Source organism: Glycine max, chromosome 13, assembly GCF_000004515.6.
Source record: "Glycine max cultivar Williams 82 chromosome 13, Glycine_max_v4.0, whole genome shotgun sequence".
Lineage (NCBI taxonomy): Eukaryota > Viridiplantae > Streptophyta > Magnoliopsida > Fabales > Fabaceae > Glycine > Glycine max.
The window spans coordinates 21,659,065-21,680,228 of record NC_038249.2 but is presented as its reverse complement, the minus strand read 5'-3'; the positions used below and the strand labels follow the sequence as shown (position 1 = coordinate 21,680,228).

The following is a 21,164-nucleotide window of genomic DNA, read 5'->3' as shown; positions in this document are numbered from 1 at the left end:
GTGTTTCACTTGGATTTAACCTTTTCGTGTTTACACTCTCACACTCCCTTTTTTACACTCAAAAAACAACCTTGATAACACTGTTAAATAAAAAAAATGTAGAAGAGAAATTATATAAGGAATTGAGAAGGCTTTTATTGCTTCCTATTGGAATACAATACTCAATGACAAACTGTTCTACTTATAAAAGAAATTGAGCCACTAGACTAGCCACTAACTCCTAGATGCCCAACGTGCAAATAAAACAAATCGGAAGACTAGGAAAACATTATCCACAAATAACAGAATCCATTGAACTCGGATACTAAGAGCAATATAAACATAGAAAAAACTAAATGACCTTAAAAATGACCCACGTCACCTAACAAAAGGGAGTGATCTCTCTTAACAAATATCAAATATTTGCTACATTGAAAGTGTCTTTTGTAGACAGCTACTTGCAGTGAATTCGAAACCACTAGACTTTCTCCTATAAAATTATCGAATTCCCGTGGGTTTTTTTTTTACAAAAATTCCCGTGGTTAAGCCTATTGAAACCTTTTTAAAAAAAAAAAATTGAAATTGGAAATAGTCACACCTGATGTCTTTTTTTTTCCCCACAGAACCTGATGTCTTTTTTTTTTCCCCCACAGAACCTCATGTCTTTGTAAATTTCAGATTAAGTAATATGGAATGTAAAACCTCATTCTGGATTAACCTTTCCGTAATGAAAGGGGTGTAGGCTGTGATAGTTAGGGTGCACGAACAAAAAAACCTCAAAAGAAATCTGAGTGTCCATGCGGTGGACTGGGCCAAGAAGCCCAATATTTCCCGCGTAGTAATAAAAGTAGTTAAACAATGCTCTAAATCGGTTTAGGTCTTTTGCTTTTGCTCTTCGTGCGTAAACTGATAAACCTTTGGAGCTAGCTAGGGTTTTATCATCGAATCGACCATGGAAGGCATTGAAATGGAGGAAGCCGCATTCGGCATAGACGAATCCAATGATGATTTGTGCAGTTCGATCCTCTCTCGCTTCGCCAACTCCACCGACGAAACCCACCACCACCTCTGCGCCGTCGTCGGCGCCATGTCTCAGGAGCTCAAAGACAACAACCAACCCTCCACTCCCTTCGCCTACTTCTGCGCCGCACGCGTCTCTCTCGATAAATTCACCTCCGAACCCAATCCCCCAAGCCACGTCATCGACGCCCTTCTCACCATTCTCTCTCTCGCCCTCCCCAGAGTGCCCCTCGTGCTTCTGAAGAAGCAGAATTTGCAGGGAGAGCCATTCTCGGAGCTCCTTTCGCGAGTTCTCCTTTCTCCTTCGGCGTCGGAGAGTGCGATCGTTTCCGGATTGAAGTGCCTCTCGCGTCTGTTGATCACCAGGGAAAGTGTAGACTGGTCTGACGTGTCCCCTTTGTTCTATGTCTTGTTAGGGTTCCTTACTGATTCGCGACCTAAGGTACTTACTTACTTACCTCTGTGAATTCTGAACCTGAATTTTCTGTGTTTTGCATTTTGACTTTGGAGTGTGTTATAGGATTTCTTGTCAAGGTTTTTGGAATTATCACATGAATCTTAACAAGTCGTAAATAAGATAAATGCTTGTACGATCCAGGGTTTGCTTCTGAAATCATTTTTAATTTAGCAGAATTTTTCTGTGTCTGCACGTTTTGTTTGTGGTGTGGAAATTGCTAAGCGGAATCTTTCCCCAGAGTAAGAGCACCAGCTGCATGTTCTAACAATTGAGCTAGGATTACAGTTTAATGTAACTGATCACTTTCCAACACATGAACGTCAGAGCTGTCTGCTTGTTAACTTAAGCTCTAATCATATAAATGTTAATTCAACGAATACTTTATGCCTTCTGCCTTCGATGTTGTCTCTTTTCTTTATTTAATCCCTCTTATTTCCATTGGCTTTATGGGTGATATTCAATATCATGACATTCTTTTCACCGAGTTTCAAAGGAGGATTGAAGTATGGAATATAAACTTTGGAAAGAAAAATAGGTTGTATCCAGTGAGATGTCCGTCAAAGAGTTTTGCCTGATCAGATAAATTGCCTTTGTGATAGTTAATTGTAGTGGCTGATTTATTGTTGGAATAATTCTTAATATTTTTTGTAATTCTTGATTTCATCTTAAATCATTAAAGCTTTCATGATGAACATGGACAAGAACTAAATAATATGATAATATGATTATTTGATGGACAACAAACAGGTACATCTGGACTCCCACCTTATGGTCCTTGTCAGTTAACAGTTATCAGTAGTATAATGTACTTTTCTTTTTTGAGCAATATATATCTGAAGATATTTCCAAGTGGGTAAAACAACTAATATGTAGCAGTGTGATCATGTGATGCAGTAAATCTGTGGTGATTCATGATGAATGGCACTGCAAACTTATCTATAAGTGTGATTTTGATAGAATCAAAGGTTATCTGAGGGGAGAACCTCCTTTAAAAAGACAAAAAGCCCAAATAGGCTCTTGGTTGAGGCACCTGAAATGGCTCTTGATTTCTGAATTAGAGCCCAAGACGGCTGATACTAGTTTGTTTGGGCAAGTTGTGCTGTTTTACTTTGTTGAGATGCTCTAATGATTATTTATAATTTTACACTCTTAGGCTTGGGAAGAGTGGGAACTGATGGGTGTCAAAAAGGTCATATTTTTGTAGGAAGGTTACATGACTTCTGATTGGTTTTCTAGATCATTTCTTTGGGTCCTGACTAAGGAAGAAGGATATTTACTGTATTGTGGTACATGCTTGAATTTTGTGCGCTAATAATATCTTTCAACAGGTCAGAAGACAATCTCATTTATGTCATCGTGATGTCTTGTTAAACTTTCAACATTCCTCACTTCTGGCATCTGCGAGTGAGGGAGTAACAAGCCTACTTGAAAGGTTTATTCTGCTTGTTGGTGGAGCAAATGCAAATGCTGGTGAAGGAGCTAAGGAAGCTCAGCAGATTCTGTATATTCTTGATGCCTTGAAAGAATGTCTTCCTTTTTTGTCACGTAAATCTAAGACCAGCATTCTTAATTACTTCAAATACCTCTTGGATCTGCATCAACCCTTAGTCACAAGGCGCATAACAGATGGTTTGAGTTTTCTCTGTCATTATCCAACATCAGAAGTTCATCCTGAAGCACTACTTGAGTTGTTAAACTCATTGGCTCGTTCTATCGAATCGAATAAGATGTCTGGAGACAGATTGACATTTACTGCCCGCTTGCTTGATGCTGGAATGAATAAAGTTTATTCTCTTAACCGGCAAATATGTGTTGTTAAGCTTCCGATTGTCTTTAATGCTCTCAAAGGTAAGATGTTGTGAATTTTGTTGTGTTATTGAATATTGTTACATTTAGTCAAAAGGCAATTATGAAAGTGATATACTTCTATGCAGACATCTTGGCATCTGAACATGAAGAGGCTATATACGCAGCCACTGATGCATTCAAAAACATGATAAATTCTTGTATTGATGAAAGTTTGATTAAACAGGGAGTGGATCAAATCAGTTTGAGTGAAAACAAAGAATCAAGGAAGTCAGCGCCAACCATCATTGAAAAAATTTGTGCAACTATTGAGAGCTTACTTGATTATCATTATACTGCTCTCTGGGACAGAGTATTTCAAATTGTTTCAGCCATGTTTCATAAATTAGGTGAGTGCTTGGATGAGATTATTTTGGAGAGGTAAAAGGCTTTTTTTAAGGATAGAAGTCCCCCCCACAAAAAAAAAATGGTATATTTGTAAAATAATTAAGTAGATCTAAGAAAAAATTCCATAGGGAAAAGCTATATTATCATAAGCAAAATTTCAGAGCTTATGAATAAAATCTGTTAGACTATTTTCTTGGCAACTTCTTGTTTTCCCATTTTATTTCCAACAATTTTAAATACAAACCAACTGTGACAAATAGTTTCATACCCTTTTTTTACAACTTAACTATGAAATGTTATTTTTTAGACAATTCAGTTGAAATAGATTATCTTAAAATCACTTGTCACCTAACATATCCAAGCATAAAGTGATAAAACTTTTTTGAAATAATTTTTTTTACAGCTAATCCAAACACACTAGGTATTTTGGTTGTTTAACTATTAAAAAAGTAGAACAGGTCTTGTTTTACTTTCTTGCTGTGGCTTATTAATTTGTTGTTGGTGATTGGTAATTTGTATTATTTCTAGCAGTTTGATTAAATTTTATAAAACTTGATGTGGCCTCCTTTCATGGTTTCTATATTAGCGTCTTTGTAATATTACTCTTCTGAGATTTTTCTATTATCAACACAGGAAATCATTCTCCTTATTTTATGAGAGGAATACTCAAAAACATGGAAGATGTGCAGAAGCTTCCTGATGAAGATTTTCCATTTAGGAAACAGGTATCAACTTTTTACTTTTTCTCCCCTAAGCTATGTTAATGTAGAGCCTAAGATTGTATGCAATATCTTGGACATGTTCCATTTCCCTAGCCAGGACTGTATGTCGCAAATTTGTCAACCCACTTGCTGCTCTAGCCTTCTAGGTGACAAATCTGGGTTTATCCCATGTAAAATGCAATATATATTTATAGCAGCATTTAATGTTGATGAAAGATGCATGTGTTTAGCCCATAACAAAGTATAGCTGTTCAAAGCTGCACAATTGATTTTTTTATTTTACAATAATTGTTGAAGAAAATGAATGTATTACTTTTTCTTGGTTCATTTATTGGTCAATATTATATCAAGTTGGTCCTTATTTGAGGATCTGGGAATTTGTGATCTTTTGATTTTTTATGTGAATTAAATATTTAGTAAATTTTACAATGTGCAGCTGCATGAATGCTTTGGATCAGCTCTTGTTGCAATGGGACCTGAAACTCTGTTGTCTCTTATACCTCTAAATTTGGAAGCTGAAGATTCATCTGATGCAAATGTCTGGCTTTTTCCAATTCTAAAACATTATATTGTTGGCGCACCTCTAAATTATTTTACAGAAGAAATTCTGACTATGATTAAGCATGCAAAAGAGAAGGCTCAAAAGGTATAGAACATTTTTTAGAAGGTGCAGCAGTATCATATTAAATCACAGTATTAATTTCTTTGTGCATTTTTCAGCTTGAGAAGCAAGGATTGATGGTGTCATCAAGGAATGCAGATGCACTTGCCTACTCTTTGTGGTCTCTGCTGCCTTCTTTTTGCAACTATCCTTCAGATACTACTAAAAGTTTCATGAATCTGGAGAAACATTTACGTCGTAAGCTGAAAGAAGAACCTGATATTCGTGGAATAATATGCACTAGTTTGCAACTTCTTATTCAGCAAAACAATATTGTGGATTCAAAAGACAAGGGTTATATTGGTGAAGATATGGCCAAAGAACAAGTTCCAGTTCATTATTCACAGCAGGTTGCAAGAGACAATTTATATGTGCTGAAGTCATCTGCAAAGCACTGGTTAGAAGATCTTTCAGAAGTATTCCTTAAATCTACAAAAGACGATGGGGGTTGTTTGCAGGTACTAAAACTAAAAAAATTGGGAATTGAGTCCAAGAAGCTTAAGACAGTTATGGCTCGCAGTTGTTAATTAGAATGGTTGTGATTATTAGAAATGTTAATGTGTGGCAGCCATTTTCATTTCTTGGATATTTTTATATTGAACGATATCTAATTTAAAGTCTAAGTGTCATCTTTGATATATGGACAATTCTTGCCAGTAAAATATTCATCTGCCCCCTCCCAAAAATAAAAGAAAAGAGAAACCTTAAAGCTAGAATATATAGGCAATTTCTGGGACAGATTAATATTCCTCTGTTACATTTAATGTGTACAAGAAGTTAATAGTGATGATCTTGTTTCATGTACAGCGTACGATTGGCGATGTTGCTTCTATAGCAGATAAAGCAGATGTACGCAAATTATTCCAGGAGAAAATGTTGAAGCTTTATAAATGCACTCGAAAGGCCAGCAAAGCAGGCAGTTCCAAAAGTTCTCATTTTATGCAAATTGATGATGCATCAAACAATTTGTCCCTAACAATTTTAAGGTGTTTATATCAGGCACTGTGTCTAAATGATTTTTTACGAAGTTGTAAATTTTATTCTAGTCTGCCACTTCTGCATTTTACTTAAATTTCCTTATTCTCTTGGGTTTCTGCATTTATTTCATAGAATTTCTTTTTATCCCAGGGCACAGCTTCTTGATTTGGCAGTTTCACTGTTGCCTGGTTTAGATGCTGAAGATATTGCTCTATTGTTTGAAGCAATAAAGCCAGCATTGCAGGTTTGACTGTGATATAAAGTGCTGCAAGGAATTTTTCAAATTCCTTTTTCCAGCATGAAAGTTGGGATGATTGTGGTGATTATTATTTTGCAGGATGCTGAAGGTGTCATGCAGAAGAAGGCATACAAAGTACTTTCGATCATTCTGAGGGTATTTCTCTACTTCATTTTATTTTATTTTCCAGTCTACATAAAGCTTCAAATTAATTTCATTTTAATGCAAGGGTTTCATTTCAAAATACTTGTTGCAATTTCCTACCTAAAATGCTTCCATCACTGTCTGGTGTTTAAGTTGTTGAAGTGATCGTCAACAATGTCTTTAATTTGGAGTTTTTTGGAGCACCACAAATTAACTTTAAAAATTGATGATTTTATGACTGAGCTAGTTTCATGATGGTAAAATATTTCAACTTACAGTTTTCTCTTTGGGTTATTCTTGACAGAGCTCCTCCAATGGTTTTGTTTCATCAAAGTTTGAGGAGTTGCGTCAAACTATGGTTGAAATTCTTCCGTGTCATTTTTCTGCCAAACGTCATAGACTTGATTGCCTTTACTTCTTAATAGTTCATGTCTCAAAGTCCAAGGTATTCAATGCTGGGCTGTTGCTTTTTATGTTTTTGGGACTATTGACATGTATGAGTATGAATAATCTGAAATTATGCACTGCCTGCAGGATAATATGGAGCACTGGCGAGACATTTTCCTTACTGAAATTATACTTGCTCTTAAAGAGGTAATGCCCTATTAATTGTTGAAAGTTTTTAGTTGTGCAGTTTTAGTTTCCTAAGGATGTGAGGCTGGCCAAGAGTGCCAATAAATGTTGTCCATTGATTACAATGTAAAATATTTTATCATGCCTTTGCTTTCTGTCTTTACATTTTTAGTATGCTTGTTGTGATCTTGACAAATACTCATTAAAGACAATGCTTCTACTTTATTTATGGGGTGAGATGGCTTTTCTTGTGTTTGATATGGCAATAAGCAGTTGGTTATGATTATGTATGTGCTTTTAACTATTGTGTGCATATAGATTGTGTTGACAAAAGTATCACAAGATGCTTAGCATGGACATTACTTTTTCGCTTCAATTGCTTCTAAGCTTACTTCTTGAGGTTACCCTTGCAGGCTAATAAAAAAACCAGGAACAGGGCTTATGATATTCTCGTCGAAATTGCCCGTGCATTTGCGGATGAAGAGAGTGGTGGGAACAGAGAAAGCTTGAATAATTTTTTTCAGATGGTAAATACTCAATTTAAAGTTGTTCTGTTATCATTAATGTAAAACATTGAATATCACTTCCCTTGTTATATTTGATCTGACTTGAGCTCAGGTTGCTGGACACTTTACTGGGGAAACTCCACATATGATAAGTGCAGCAGCCAAAGGGTTAGCCCGTTTGGCTTATGAGTTCTCTGATCTTGTTTTAACTTCCTTCAAATTGCTCCCTGGCACACTTACTCTCCTGAGGAGTGATAACAAAGAGATAATCAAGGTTTATTTCCTTGTCTATTTGTTGGTCAAATGCATTGCTGACTAAGTTTATGTTATTTCCTAGAGCCACTAATTAAATGTGCTCTGTTACATCATTCTGCAGGCCAATCTTGGTTTTTTGAAGGTATTAGTAGCCAAATCACAAGCAGAAGGGTTGCAAATGCACTTGAAAAGCATGGTGGAGGGTTTGTTGAAGTGGCAAGACAACTCAAGAAATCATTTTAAGGCTAAGGTTGTTTTGCTTGTCTCATGATCTTTTTTTCTGGATACATTTTCATTGATTTGTAGTGGGTGACAGCTGTTTCAGCATTGAAGCTACTACTCCTATTGTAAACAGTGAGATTCAATTTTTTTCAGGTTAAACTTCTTTTGGGAATGCTTGTCACGAAGTGTGGGCTCGAGGCTGTTAAAGCCGTCATGCCTGAAGAACACATGAAACTTCTTTCCAACATACGCAAGGTCTGTTGAATGTAATTCTAACGAGTATTTTGCATAGAAGTCTTTCAGGAAATTTTAATCCATTTTTAAACACTGATAAAAAAATCCATTTTTTAAACAGATCAAGGAGCGGAAAGAGAGGAATCGAAGTGCTAAATCGGAAGAAGCTAGATCTCATTTTTCAAAAGCAACTACATCCAGGTAACAGTTATGGATTTATTTGCATTAATGAGAAACAAAGACAGTGGTTTAAATCCCACACACCTCACTGTGACACCATATATCTAACATTCTTTCCCCTTGCACTTCTAGCATTTTACGTATATATATTGAAATCCCAACTAGTGGCGTAGATCAGGGGTGCCCAAAACCACTGAGTAAGACAGTGGGTGGTGAGATTGTCACTACACGGAAATTTAGAGGCAAATTAAATAATTTATATGTTATTGCAGTGCTATAGTGTGGAATTCACAACTATGGTCTCTTGTGTAATCTGTTTATTCAATTCACATGAACTTATAAATTTTACGTCCAGTAAATTAAAATATGACACTAGATTGGTTTTTAGATTGGTCCACCAGCAATCTTCTTGATAAGACATATGCAGCCATTTTAAAATGGCATGTTTGTGGTATCTCCCAAAAAAATTTGTTCAATGAATATTGCCTACAATTTGGTTTTATTTAGTTGAGTTCTGTGATTAGTCTTCTGCTTTTTAACATAATTCACTCTTGAAGACCTAAACAGTTTATTTTTGTGAATTTTGTGCTTTGTTGAAAGTGCGAGCCATGCTTTAAGCTGTGCATCAAAACCTATAATATAATTATTTTTCAGGCAAAGCATGTGGAATCATACAAAGATTTTTTCGGATTTTGATGGGGATAGTGGCAATAGCGATGCAGAATACATGATTTCTAGAGGGAGTAAGGCTTCCTTGCATCCCAAATCAGCAGCATCTTCATTTAGGTAAGCTGTAACTGTAACTTTTAACTTGTCCATTCTTCTAATGACTGGCTGCAATGCTGCTTCATTGAGTTTTGATATTATCAAAGTAAAAAGAAACCCTATTCTTGGATTTAGGCCTGTTTGGATAAATTTATCCAAAAGCACGTCTAAGAAGAAAAGAAAAAGAAAAAAATGAAATGAGTTTTCCCATAAGTTAAAATTAGCTTTATGCAATTCATCTTTTAGAGAAGCTAATATAAGAGAGCTTCTACACATTTGCTTATCCATAAGCTAATTTCATCTTATGGAGAAGCTTATTTACTTTTTTCTTTATTTCCGTCTCTTAAAAGTACTTCTGGACAAGTTTATCCAAATAGGCTCCATGGCAACATATTTTGAAAGGTCTGATCTATGACACCAAACCATCTGATGATGAGTAATATAGAACCTATGGTACCAAGAAGGTTTGGTTCTGAAAATCAATTTAGACTGACAGTGATCTGCATCTAGGTCCAATATCAGACTGAAGAAGAATTTGCCTGAGCACTTGTCGGACCAATCAGATGATGAGCCACTTGATTTGCTTGATCGACAGAAAACAAGGTCAGCGCTTAAAATGTCTGAGCATCTCAAAAGAAAGTCAAGGTTAGATGATGAGGTGGAGCTAGATTCAGAAGGACGCCTGATTATCCATGAGGAAGTGGAATGGAGGAAGGAAAAACATGCAGATGAAGATTTTGATTCTAGGAGTGAGCGTGATAGTCACATATCTGCAAAGTCTGGAACTAAAGCCCAGAAGAAGAGAAAAACATCAGATTCAGGTTGGGCTTACACAGGGAAGGAATATGCTAGCAAAAAGGCAGGTGGAGATGTGAAGAGGAAGGACAAACTTGAACCGTATGCATATTGGCCACTTGATCGGAAAATGATGAGTCGGCGACCACAACAGCGGGCTGCTGCAAGAAAAGGTATGGCTAGTGTTGTAAAGATGACCAAAAAACTTGAAGGAAAAAGTGCCTCTGGTGTGTTGTCCATAAACAGCTTGAAACTAAAAAGGGCTCACAAGAAAGGCAGCAAGGAAAATAAAAAAACAGCTCGAGCGTAGGTTGATTTTCCCTGATTTGCAAGTATATTTGATAATCATAATGCATTCGCATTATGCCAATTTTGAAACTACCCTGTGCTGTATATCGAAGATAAATTAAATTGAATCAAATGCTTGTCTTTTTTTTTTTTTCTATTGTTTATTTGATGAGAATTTTGGTTTGCAGTTTTCTTTGTGAAATCAATTTAGAGTTCTGATATTAACATTAGCTAAAGATGGACGGTAGAAATTCTGTTACAAATGGTCAGGCCGAGTGTGGAATTATCCAAATATTTTTTTCATAATTATTTTTAGGTTTAATTATACCTTTTACCCCTAACTATTTAATTTATCACATTTTACTTCTAATATAATTGTGTATTTTTTACCTCTAATTTTTTTTGGCAAATTTTACAACCAAATTTTCTTCCTTTTAATAGATAAATGAGGGATAAAATGTGTCAACTTAAAAAATTAGAGGTAAAATTTTATGTATTTTTATTTTACGCCTGATTAACTTTTAATAAAAGGATAAATGGTTTTTTCTTTTTATTTTATGCATTTTTTATTTTGTAGGAGTTAAATTCATGTTATTACGAGTACTTGATTTCTTTGTAGTCTATTGAAAGTAATTTGCATTTCAAAATTTGTTTTAATAGAGTTTCAGGGATGTTTTCCCCTCCTATTCAAGAAAAAAAAATCCAAATTTTGGCGTATAAAATATTGAACATGATAACGTTTGTGATGCACCACCGTCTAAAAGATGATTCACTCGTGGACTAAATAAATATACGACAATTATTATTAATGTCAAGAAGGACTAGCTGGTAAGGATTTTTTTTGGAATTTCTTGGGATTCCACTGAGAAAGCAAAGTTACTATTGAGTTGGATCTTTAGGGACAATAATTTTATGCAAATTTTACTTATTTTTTTAGTAGAATTTTAAATTAATTAAGATTCCTTTTTTATAAATAGGAGGGTTAAGAGTTAAGACAAAAAAAAAAGAGTTTTATTTTTTAAAGTAATTTAATCTTACAATGTTAAGTTAGAATTTAAAGAAGAGGGAATAAAATAAATTTTTAAGCTCAATAACAATACCAATAATTAATAAGCTCAATAAGTTTCATGCCAAGTTAATTATGTTGTATTAGTTGGCTTTTTACTAAGTTTATTACGTTTATACAATTTATTTTACATTAAATTCTCTAAAAATGAGGGAGAAATTTCACAAAGATATTTTCTTAACAACTAAACGAAAAACAGGTTGACCAAAACTGTATGTCTAATCATTCATTAATCATATGCAAATAAGTTTGAGGCTAAATAAACATTCATAATAAAAAAACCCATGTAGATAAAAATATAAAAGAGAACATAGTCTACTTTTCTCAATTTCATATAAAAAAGTTTCAATCCTTTTTCCCAAATTCCCACTATGTACTTGACTTTCAACAACAATATTTGCGTCCTAACATCAATTCCTGAAAGAAAGAAAAAAAAATGTTTCATGAGACATAGTGGTTTATGCAGGATATTGCGGGGGGAAAATAAACTTATCAAAAATTTAAAATATTATGTCTAATATAACCTGAATAACATATAACTATCTATAGATTTATCCATTTAGCATACTTTTTTTAGTGCAAAGAACCATAACCAAATACACAACACCATTGTAAAAAAAATTATGCACCAGCAATTCCAAATAAAGCAAGGTTGGAGGCCTTCGATTGGTTGACTCTAAACCTGCAAATCATTGAAAACTACTATATATACATCATAAGCAATATGGTAGAACTCAAGTGTCAAAGAAGAAAAATATGAATGTGCTAAAGTTTATTGAACCCAAGAATGAGTACTCCAGCAAAAACAAAAAATGATTGCATAAGCATGAACATTGAAGAAAGCTTACGATTTCAAATTGAATAAGGAAAACGTTGGATATTAGCAGAAAGTAAACATATTACCTTCAGAGAATAGGTGTTAATGAATAAAAATCGGAGAATAAATATAAAAATATGAATCTAAACACAGATAATTAGAGAATTATGAAAGGATAATTGGAGTTGAATAATTTCAATAATAATACAATAATCTATATTACCTTGACTAAATATAAAAAAGTGTAATCCATAATCATTTTTTATTGTTTTTTCTCCCATGATTTAATAACATTTGAGGGATAAAAAATAAAATAAAAAATTTATTAAGGACAAAAAAAAATATGGGGGACTAAAACAAAAATTTAGCCATTTATCAAGATTTTAAAAAATATTTAAGCATTATTATTATTCATTATGTTAATATTTAAAGTAACATAATACGTATTATATAAAAGGATTATTATATTATAATACGTATTTACTGTAAATTATTATAAAACCATGATAATAATAAAAAAGTTACTATATAAAAACATTTCGTAAAATTTAATAAATTAATTACAACATTATATAAAATAAGAATTCATTTAATAGTTTAATTAATTTAATTTAAATATATGCTTCTTATAACCTTAATTACTATAAGTAAAAATAATAAGACATTTTTGTGAATTAAAAAAAACAAGAAAGTTTAAACAGTAAAATCTTCTTTCATAATATACTATAGATAAAAAAAAAGGTTATATTTTAGATGCTACTTTTCCTCCATTTTCCTTGATAAAAATAACTACCTCCAAATATGTTTTGCATAACTTCTTTTAAGGAAAAAAAAAAGACCAAATAATAATAAGAATAAAGACAACTGCATGCACTATACAAATTCTTAAGAAATTCTCACTTGCAACTATATTCTTTTCTTCCTGAAGGGATCTAATTTTATTAGAGTATTTGAACCTTGTTCTGGAAGCATCATTGGGTAGCAGGCATTGGACCGTTGGAAGGGAAAGCCTTGGTTCGCTTGGATGATATTGATGCTCTTGCCACTGCAAGTGATTATGTAACAGTATCAGGAGGATGGGATATGCCAAGGTTGGTAAGAGAATTACCTTCACATATTTGTGATGTTCCGCCTGCGGTTAGTAGAGATGACGATGTCCCTGTGTGGAAACACTCTACGGATGGGGTGTTCAAGGTAGCTTCTGATTACAAACAGAATAATAGGGATCCTTTATTTCTTGCTATTTGGAAGTCAGCTATGATCTTCGTCAGGAATCTACTATTCGAGATTGTGTCTTTTGCCCATAAGGTGTGGGATAGTGGGAATTTCTTTTTGGTTGAGAAATAATATGTCCATGATTGTGACTCAGTCGGGTGCTGACTGAAAGTCATGGGAATGGAAACGCAGCTTGTGGAGGAGTTCTTAGAGATCACCTGGGTAATGTGGTTCTTGCCTGTGCTTACAACCTAGGAGTCTGTTCTATATCCCATGCAGAGCTCTGGGCGATTTTGATAGGGTTGAAGATTAATTGGGCGAGGGGGTTTACCAATCTCAGTGTGGAATCGGATTCGATATTTGCTATTGCTATGTTGGAAGGGTCTTGTGAGCAGGGGAATGGGTGCTTTCGACTGCTGCAAGCAAGGAGTTTACCAGTAATGATGCTGTTTATTCTGGGGAGCATATTTTTAGAGAGGCAAATCAAGTTGCTGATACCTTGGCAAGATATGGGATTGTCTATTCTTGATGAGGGGAAGGTGTTTGATTATGTCCCAGACTTTTTATCGCTTTCTGTTATAGCTGATAAAGCTAATGTAATTTTCCCACGTGGGTTTTAATAATATCTTTCTCAGGGCTTCTGCCCCGTATTCACACCAATATATTATTTTCTTCCTATTTCAACTAATTTATCAAAAAAGATGAAATAATAACGCCTGTTGCCATATGTTGGAATCTGTTGAGCATATGAATTATAATTGGTGTGGCCAGAGTCTAAAGATATAATAAAATGTCTTTGGATGACATAGGCCCTATATCTATATAGCCACTTCCACTTTGCAAAACTCAAAATCCTCATAAAATTGAAATCACCCTCCAGGGTATATAAATTTCAGTGAAACTGAAAAAGCATGATCTATTCGACGAGTCCGCTAAATAATCACTTAAACTGGTTATTGCCCAATGCCCAGAGCCATGAGGGTCTATTTGTACATGGGAATAAAACAAGACTGTATCCATCCCATCAAAATGGTTGTTAAACGGTTACATCAAAAGTGGGTCAACTCCTACTCTAGCCATTCATATTCATGGTAAAGATAGGATTTTATAGCAGTGGATAGATAGAGACTCACTCACTCTCTCTCACCAGGAGCACCAGATAATCTATCAACATTCTGATTCTGTAACCCCATCCCAAAAAACAATGTTTCTCAACAGATACTGATCCAACCAACTAATCCACACCGCATATATTCTCACCCAACCAAAAACACTGGAGTTAGTATGCAATAACATTGTCTGGGTACTCAGTACCTGCAACATAAAAACAAACTTAAGAATGGAGTAGAAAAAAAACAGGAAAACCTAACCACCTCCCTTTTAACTGACATACCTTACCTTATAATAATAAGAAAGTAGTGCTCTGAAATCTGTTTCACTTGTAAGGTGCAAATATGATTGAAGAATTGTGACCCCCAAAACCAAATGAATTCGACAAGGCTGCCTTGACATCCAGTCTCTCTTTCTTTGAGCCAACAAGCACTTTAGCATCCTTTTTTTTTCCATTTGATCAAATTAGATAATTTTGAAATTTATAAATAGTTTGACAACACAATTTTAAACAAAAGGGATATTACAACAGGTAACATACCACTCCATTATCTGGCTTTTCTAGGTTGATATTGGGATGAACCCACCCTGTCCTAATTGCCTGCATTAAGGAAAAATAAAGCTTAGAAATATCTAGTTGCGAAACTTTAGATAGTAGATACTATACAACTTTCATAAACAAGTGATTCTTAGTTTTAACCTGTATTGTGGCCACAGCTTCCACAGCGCCAGCTGCCCCTAGTAGATGACCAATCATAGATTTTGTAGAATTCACTCGTAACTGTATTATGATAAGCAACATCATTTATCAAGGCAATTAAAAAATAAATAAAAACAGGGAATCATAATAACATTTCAATTGGCTAGTAAGAGAACACTAGCAATAATATCATGTAGAAGGAAATTTACCTTGGGGTTTTGACCAAAACAATGCATTAGAGCTTGGTACTCCTTAAGATCTCCAGCTGGTGTGGATGTGGCATGTGCATTTATGTAATTCACATCCTCTTTTGATACTCCAGACTGAGCTAATGCCTTTTCAATGCAAAGAATAACACCAGCCCCTGTTTGAGATGGAATAAAGAAAACATAAGTGCAAGTGTAAGCCAGGAATGATCTGCAGGGACACAAAGCTATATTCTAAACAAACACATAATTATTAAAAAGCTATATCAACATGACCCAGGAAAAAAAATCTGAATCCAGAACCATAAAGAAAATGTGGCAGGATATATATAGTTAATCTCTTTCACTATACCGGAATTGTCATGATAAAAGTGTGTAATTACATTCCAATGCTTTTTTAAGATGATAGGAAGACAAGTGTTATTGACCGTCTAAATCACACCCTGTATTTGTAACATTACAAAGGAATAACACAGGTTATAAAAGATAAATATGAATACAGAAACTCCACATTCACATTAAAGTGAACACAAAATCATACATACACTTCTTTTCTTTCAAAACATGCCTTAGCTGAATTTAGATATGACGGTCACTGCAGACTGTAATTACAGAACAAATGACAAATGATAACCACTTTCAGTCAGCTGTCTATATAAACTTCAATTATGTAGTTCACAGGCTAATTAATAAATAAAAATAAAAAAGCCCTTGCAAAGAGAAGCAGTAGCGAGGAAGGGAAAACTGCTTCCTTGGGCAGCAAACTATGTTCATTTCCACTTCCACTTCCTCCATTTTCTAGGACATGACATGCACAAATACAAGATGCACTTGCATTTCCAGACAGAGCATCAGGTTCACATTTAGAGCACTCATTTTTCAGAATTCAAACTGATACCCTACAGAAATAGAAGCTTGGGCATCCATATGAATGAGAGAGCTGAAACATAGCATGAATCAATAAAAGCTAGCCTAAGGATATGCGGCTTTAAGCTTTTATAATATAATTATCATAGAATAACTCCCAACAATTAAGCAAGAATATTTCAACCACAAGGAAAACACCAGTTAAAATTTAAATTATATAAATTCATTATGAAAACACACATGTGCGAACATGTCTTCACATTTTAGACCTAGAAAATGATTGAGAGATATGTTTATACAAAGGTAATTGACACAGTTACAAACGATTTATGTTTTTAAGATTATATGAATATAAAGGGCTTTAAACATTAAACATTTTACCATCAGGACGCGGCTCAGTCACATGATATGCATCACAGGTGAAACTTCCACCAAGGAATTCAGCATATATGGTTGCACCTCTTTTCTGCAATGTAAAAGTTGGAATACAAGAAGTTACTTAAATATATTGCCAAAAGTGATAGATGCATTTAATTTTGTGATGATATGCACATCAAATAAAGATTGGGAGAAAATGAATAGTAGGAAGTGGCAATGACAAGTTTGAAGAACAAGCCTAACACAAGATAGAAGAGATGAATCAAGTGTTCTAATATTGTTGAAAGGAACAGAAGGATGAATGTAAATCCTAACACAAGGTATGAATTGTTTTATTCTCAAATTATTAGATCAAATTAGAAGTACCTTAGCATGCTCCAGTTCTTCTAAAAGCAAAACTCCAGCCCCTTCTCCCATGACAAATCCATCACGGTTCTGTAATATCATAACCACAAGTGGATGGTTGGTAACACAATTGAACACAAGTGCACAACAAAATGAAGGAAAGCACAAACATTCAAACCAAAACTGCAAGCACTGCACTTTTTTTATATAGGAAGGGATACTCAACTCACTCTATATATATCACAATTAGAAAACGTAGGCAGGTAAAAAATATGGAGGACAAGGAATCCTCACGCCAATTAAAGATTATAAAACTATTATGTAGAAGGGCTGTCTGATCTCTTATATTTGAAATAGTGATTCCCTTAAATGAAACATGTGCTGAGCTAAGAAGCACAAATATGACAACTTTTAAAAATCAAAATCGGCACAGCTATAATGAAATTACAAGAGATGATTCATGTTTTGAAATAAACAAGTCATTTTAGGCATGATAAAATGTTAAACTCTATCAAATTATTATATATTCCAATTTGTATTGTTCTAAAAGTTCAAAAATAAAATAAAAAATGCAACTAAAAGAATTCAAAGTATCCATGGCTTTGACACAACTCAGCTATTCTTTAGAAGTGTCAGTGCTTCATAGGTACTGAACACCATCTGAATGGTTTAACAAAAATTTACGCAACATTTAAGGTTGGGTTGATGAACTAATGAACCTTCAGTTACAACAGTTTTAGTAGTTATATCATTTATTTTGAGGAGGGGGGGGGAGTAAGAGTATTTATATAGTATTACAATGTCCCAAGGGCGTGAAGCTTTGGTAGGATCAGTATTCCTTTGTGAGAGTGCCCTGCATGCCACAAAGCCTCCCAAACCTGCACCAATGATTGCTGGATTAATATTGTATTCATGGAATGATAACTTCACACAAGCCACAGAGAATGAGTAATAAAAGGATACCAATTGGTATAATAGCAGCATCTGAGCCACCACAAAGCATCACATCCTGCAGACAAATTTCATGTTTACTAAATTTGTTAACACCTTTTGACAAAAAGAGAGCATCATTGAACCAAATTTTGTCCAAAAAAGAAAAGGTAAGGGAAAATATGAGAAATCTAAGATCCTAAGAGCACATAACAAAGCAAAAATACTTACAGCTTCACCTCTAATGATATGGTTTGCTGCATTCAATATACAAAAGTTACTTGTAGCACAAGCTGTAGAGATAGAATAATTAGGGCCCATCCATCCCTGCAATCCATAAGAGAAAGCATTCATTGAAAGCTTGAGATAATGTGGCCAGGAAAAGGAGAACAAGCTTATAACAAAAAATACTGTGCCCCAAGATCTTTTAAACATACCAGATCCATTGCAAGCATGGCAGAACCCATATTTGTTGTTGCAAAAGGTACACAAAAAGGATTCATCTTCTTATATGAGATTCGTAAAGCTTCAATGGCATCATTGAAAACCTGTTTAATACACAAAAGTACAACAAAACAGTCAACAAATCAATGCCATAAAATAGCAAATATAACATGATATGGCTCCATTCTGATTGCATTTTACAGCAAGTTTGATACACACGACCAGCAGGTGTCACAACTTCTTAAAGATGTTATGATGCTTCTGCATATAAAATCAAACTACTGAATGTAGCCAAAGTCATTTTTTCTCAAGTATTGAACCTCCACATAAAAGAGAGTCAAAGATAAGTTACCTTCATGCCACCCATTGCTGAGCCAATCAGAACTCCACACTTATCTTTATTTAACTCATCCATTACATCATCAGTAATTCCACCATCAACCAAGGCTTTTTTGCCAGCTGTCAGCATATAGAGCATAAATTTATCCATTCTCTTAGAAAGTTTTGGTGCTACCCAGCCATCAGTTGAGAAAGACTTGATTTCACCAGCAATCCTCTGGAGACACATAACATTTGAGAACAAAATCTACAACAGGCCTCAACTGAAAATGAAATTTGAATTAAATACAACATACTGTTGGATATTCTGCACAGTCAAATGTTTCAATCTCACTTATGCCACTAACACCATCAAGCAAATTATTGTAGAAGATATCTGGCTCATGCCCAAGTGGTGTAACCACACCCAATCCTGTCACAACTACTCGCCTTTGCTTTGTAGGAGGTTTTTTTATTGTTGTGACCTCTTGGGTAGGTTGCAAAGCTACAGCCATTGTTTTACCTTGAAAAACACAATTCCAAAGGCATAGATCAGCTCTCAATAATTCTAAAATGAAATATGAAGAATCATGGGGTTCAAAAATTGGCTTCCTTCTACATCAGCACAGCTTTGGAGTTCAAAATCACCGGCAAATGCCAATCATTCATGGAAGTAAATGTCTACCACTTGAAAATTTGTATCTTTTAATTTTCAAGGAACCATAATCCGAAAGATGCACATTAATATTAGGCAGGGAATTTGACAGCCAGACATGAATATGCTTTTCAGGGATTTTTCAAGAATAAATAAGCTTAGGTTTAAGTAAACTTTGTTACAAAAATGTTATTAAACCTCATCATATAGAAGCAGGACTAAATTTGCATCCACTGTTTTGAATTTTTAAATAATAATAATAGAGATCATTGAGCCAGACACTCCCAAGCAGCTACATGAATCAGCATAGACATCACATGTCCAAACTCCCGAGAGTTTAAAATACTAAAGAACAAGGAGCCAAACCACTTGTCATGTAGTTTCTCACTATTTTGCATCCTCCCCTTGTGTCTTAACATACCATCAGCAATATTATAAAGGCATTAAAGACGTCACAATATTTCACACACAGAAGCATGGGAAGAACCCATAGAGGTGCCCATACGTGGGGCGACATTTTCAACTTTTGGCACATGAACACTTCACCGCAACTGATATTATTTCAGGAAAAAAATTAAAAGAATAAGAAAAACCCATAAATGCCTTGTCATATTTAAAGTAATCCAATGTACACACACACACGATGAACAACCTCCATGAATTTGCAATGACTACAAAAAACGAAAATTAAAAAATTAATGAATAGTTAATGAAAAACTTAAGAATGGTTTTCATGTGTGTCCGTACTAGAAAGGCGAACTAGTGAAATGACGCACGAGTGAGAGTATCCAGTGCTAACCTAACCTAACCAAATAATTTTCCTCAACCAGCGAAGCAGCAGAGCAGGTACAAAACAAGCTTCGGAAATTAAACCAGAATCAAATTAACCAACAACCCCACTTAATTAAAAAAAAAAAAAAAAAACAAACACAAAAGATCCAAACTGAACACACTGACTCTAACTATACAACTCACAGCATTAAAAGAAAAAAATAATAAATAAAAAAATAATAGAAGAAGAAAAAAAAAGAACATCCTTCAGTTCCAAAAAGCAGAACCAGATTCAACGATCAACATAAGGCACAGAATTAACTTAACAATCTGAGAAATCGCGGCGAGAGCAGAGATTTGAAAAAAGAGAGGAATACCAGAATGAGTGGATCGAGAGACGTTGAATTGAGACTTGCGAGACTTTTTGGAGGAGCGGAAGATTGCGTGAGGGGTTCTGGTGCGGTCGGCGTCGCACGTGACTGACATGCAAGCAGCGACGAGCCACGTGCAGAGGGAGGAGGTGGTGGTCGAAGCCATGAATGAAAAAAATTGAAATCCAAGGTTGTGGTTGCGAGCGAGTGAGTGAGTGAGTGAGTGAGTGAATGAGGCTAATCAACAACAGCAACAGCAACAGCAAGTAGAAACGACGAGACACGCAGATACATGAAAGTGAAGTGACGCGTCGTCGTTTTGGTTTCAACAAAGGGATTATTGAGATTTTGAGAAACCTCAGTCTTCACTAATGCGTTCCGTCTCTCTCTTTATACTCTCCAACACGCTGCTGCTGCGTTTCTGCAATCTGAGTCGTTCCTTCCTTACTGCTCACAGCTCTCCCTTTCTCTCTCTCATGACATACACACAAATCAAAATAATAAGAATCACATTTTTAAAGAGGCTGTATTTTACTTTATTGGTCCCATAAATATTTCTTATATTACTACTATTATTTAATAATCATCTTTAAAGGTAAATAGTATAAAATACTGTATTATCATCTAATCTAATATAAATTATTATGTATAATAAAGTTATTATTAATTATAAAATAATTTTATAAGAATAGAGGAGAGCTATGACTATTATGTTCTTAAAATTACATTCAAAATGTAAAAAATAACGTAAACTAAACACA

The 21,164-nt window shown here is 34.6% G+C and overlaps 2 protein-coding genes and 1 long non-coding RNA gene across 4 annotated transcripts; 1 reads left to right on the top strand and 2 right to left on the bottom strand.

The window, feature by feature from the left end:
* Window positions 1–847: 847 nt before the first annotated feature.
* On the top strand, window positions 848–10,397 carry LOC100789726 (RRP12-like protein). The gene is made up of 18 exons (XM_006593896.4): window positions 848–1,441; window positions 2,785–3,304; window positions 3,391–3,651; window positions 4,283–4,374; window positions 4,808–5,017; window positions 5,092–5,490; window positions 5,840–6,018; window positions 6,161–6,254; window positions 6,348–6,404; window positions 6,697–6,837; window positions 6,927–6,986; window positions 7,379–7,492; window positions 7,584–7,745; window positions 7,848–7,976; window positions 8,102–8,203; window positions 8,304–8,383; window positions 9,017–9,148; window positions 9,638–10,397. Exons 1-18 carry the CDS (start codon window positions 932–934, stop codon window positions 10,230–10,232), a joined length of 3,837 nt encoding a protein of 1,278 aa, XP_006593959.1. The 5' UTR covers window positions 848–931; the 3' UTR covers window positions 10,233–10,397.
* A 1,178-nt stretch (window positions 10,398–11,575) lies between these two features.
* LOC106795464 (uncharacterized) lies at window positions 11,576–12,435 on the bottom strand. Its single transcript, XR_001384078.2, has 2 exons — window positions 11,906–12,435; window positions 11,576–11,693 (listed from the first exon to the last, which is right to left on the bottom strand). It is a non-coding gene; the product is annotated as an uncharacterized lncRNA (long non-coding RNA).
* A 1,733-nt stretch (window positions 12,436–14,168) lies between these two features.
* KASII-B (plastid 3-keto-acyl-ACP synthase II-B) lies at window positions 14,169–20,909 on the bottom strand. 2 transcript variants are annotated; one of them, XM_006593247.3, is made up of 14 exons: window positions 20,410–20,909; window positions 18,924–19,129; window positions 18,641–18,844; window positions 18,282–18,392; window positions 18,076–18,171; window positions 17,878–17,923; window positions 17,713–17,792; window positions 16,936–17,004; window positions 16,573–16,657; window positions 15,328–15,482; window positions 15,119–15,199; window positions 14,960–15,019; window positions 14,702–14,860; window positions 14,169–14,622 (listed from the first exon to the last, which is right to left on the bottom strand). In XM_006593247.3, exons 1-13 carry the CDS (start codon window positions 20,567–20,569, stop codon window positions 14,744–14,746), a joined length of 1,470 nt encoding a protein of 489 aa, XP_006593310.1. In that variant the 5' UTR covers window positions 20,570–20,909; the 3' UTR covers window positions 14,169–14,622; window positions 14,702–14,743.
* Between the last annotated feature and the right edge of the window lie 255 nt (window positions 20,910–21,164).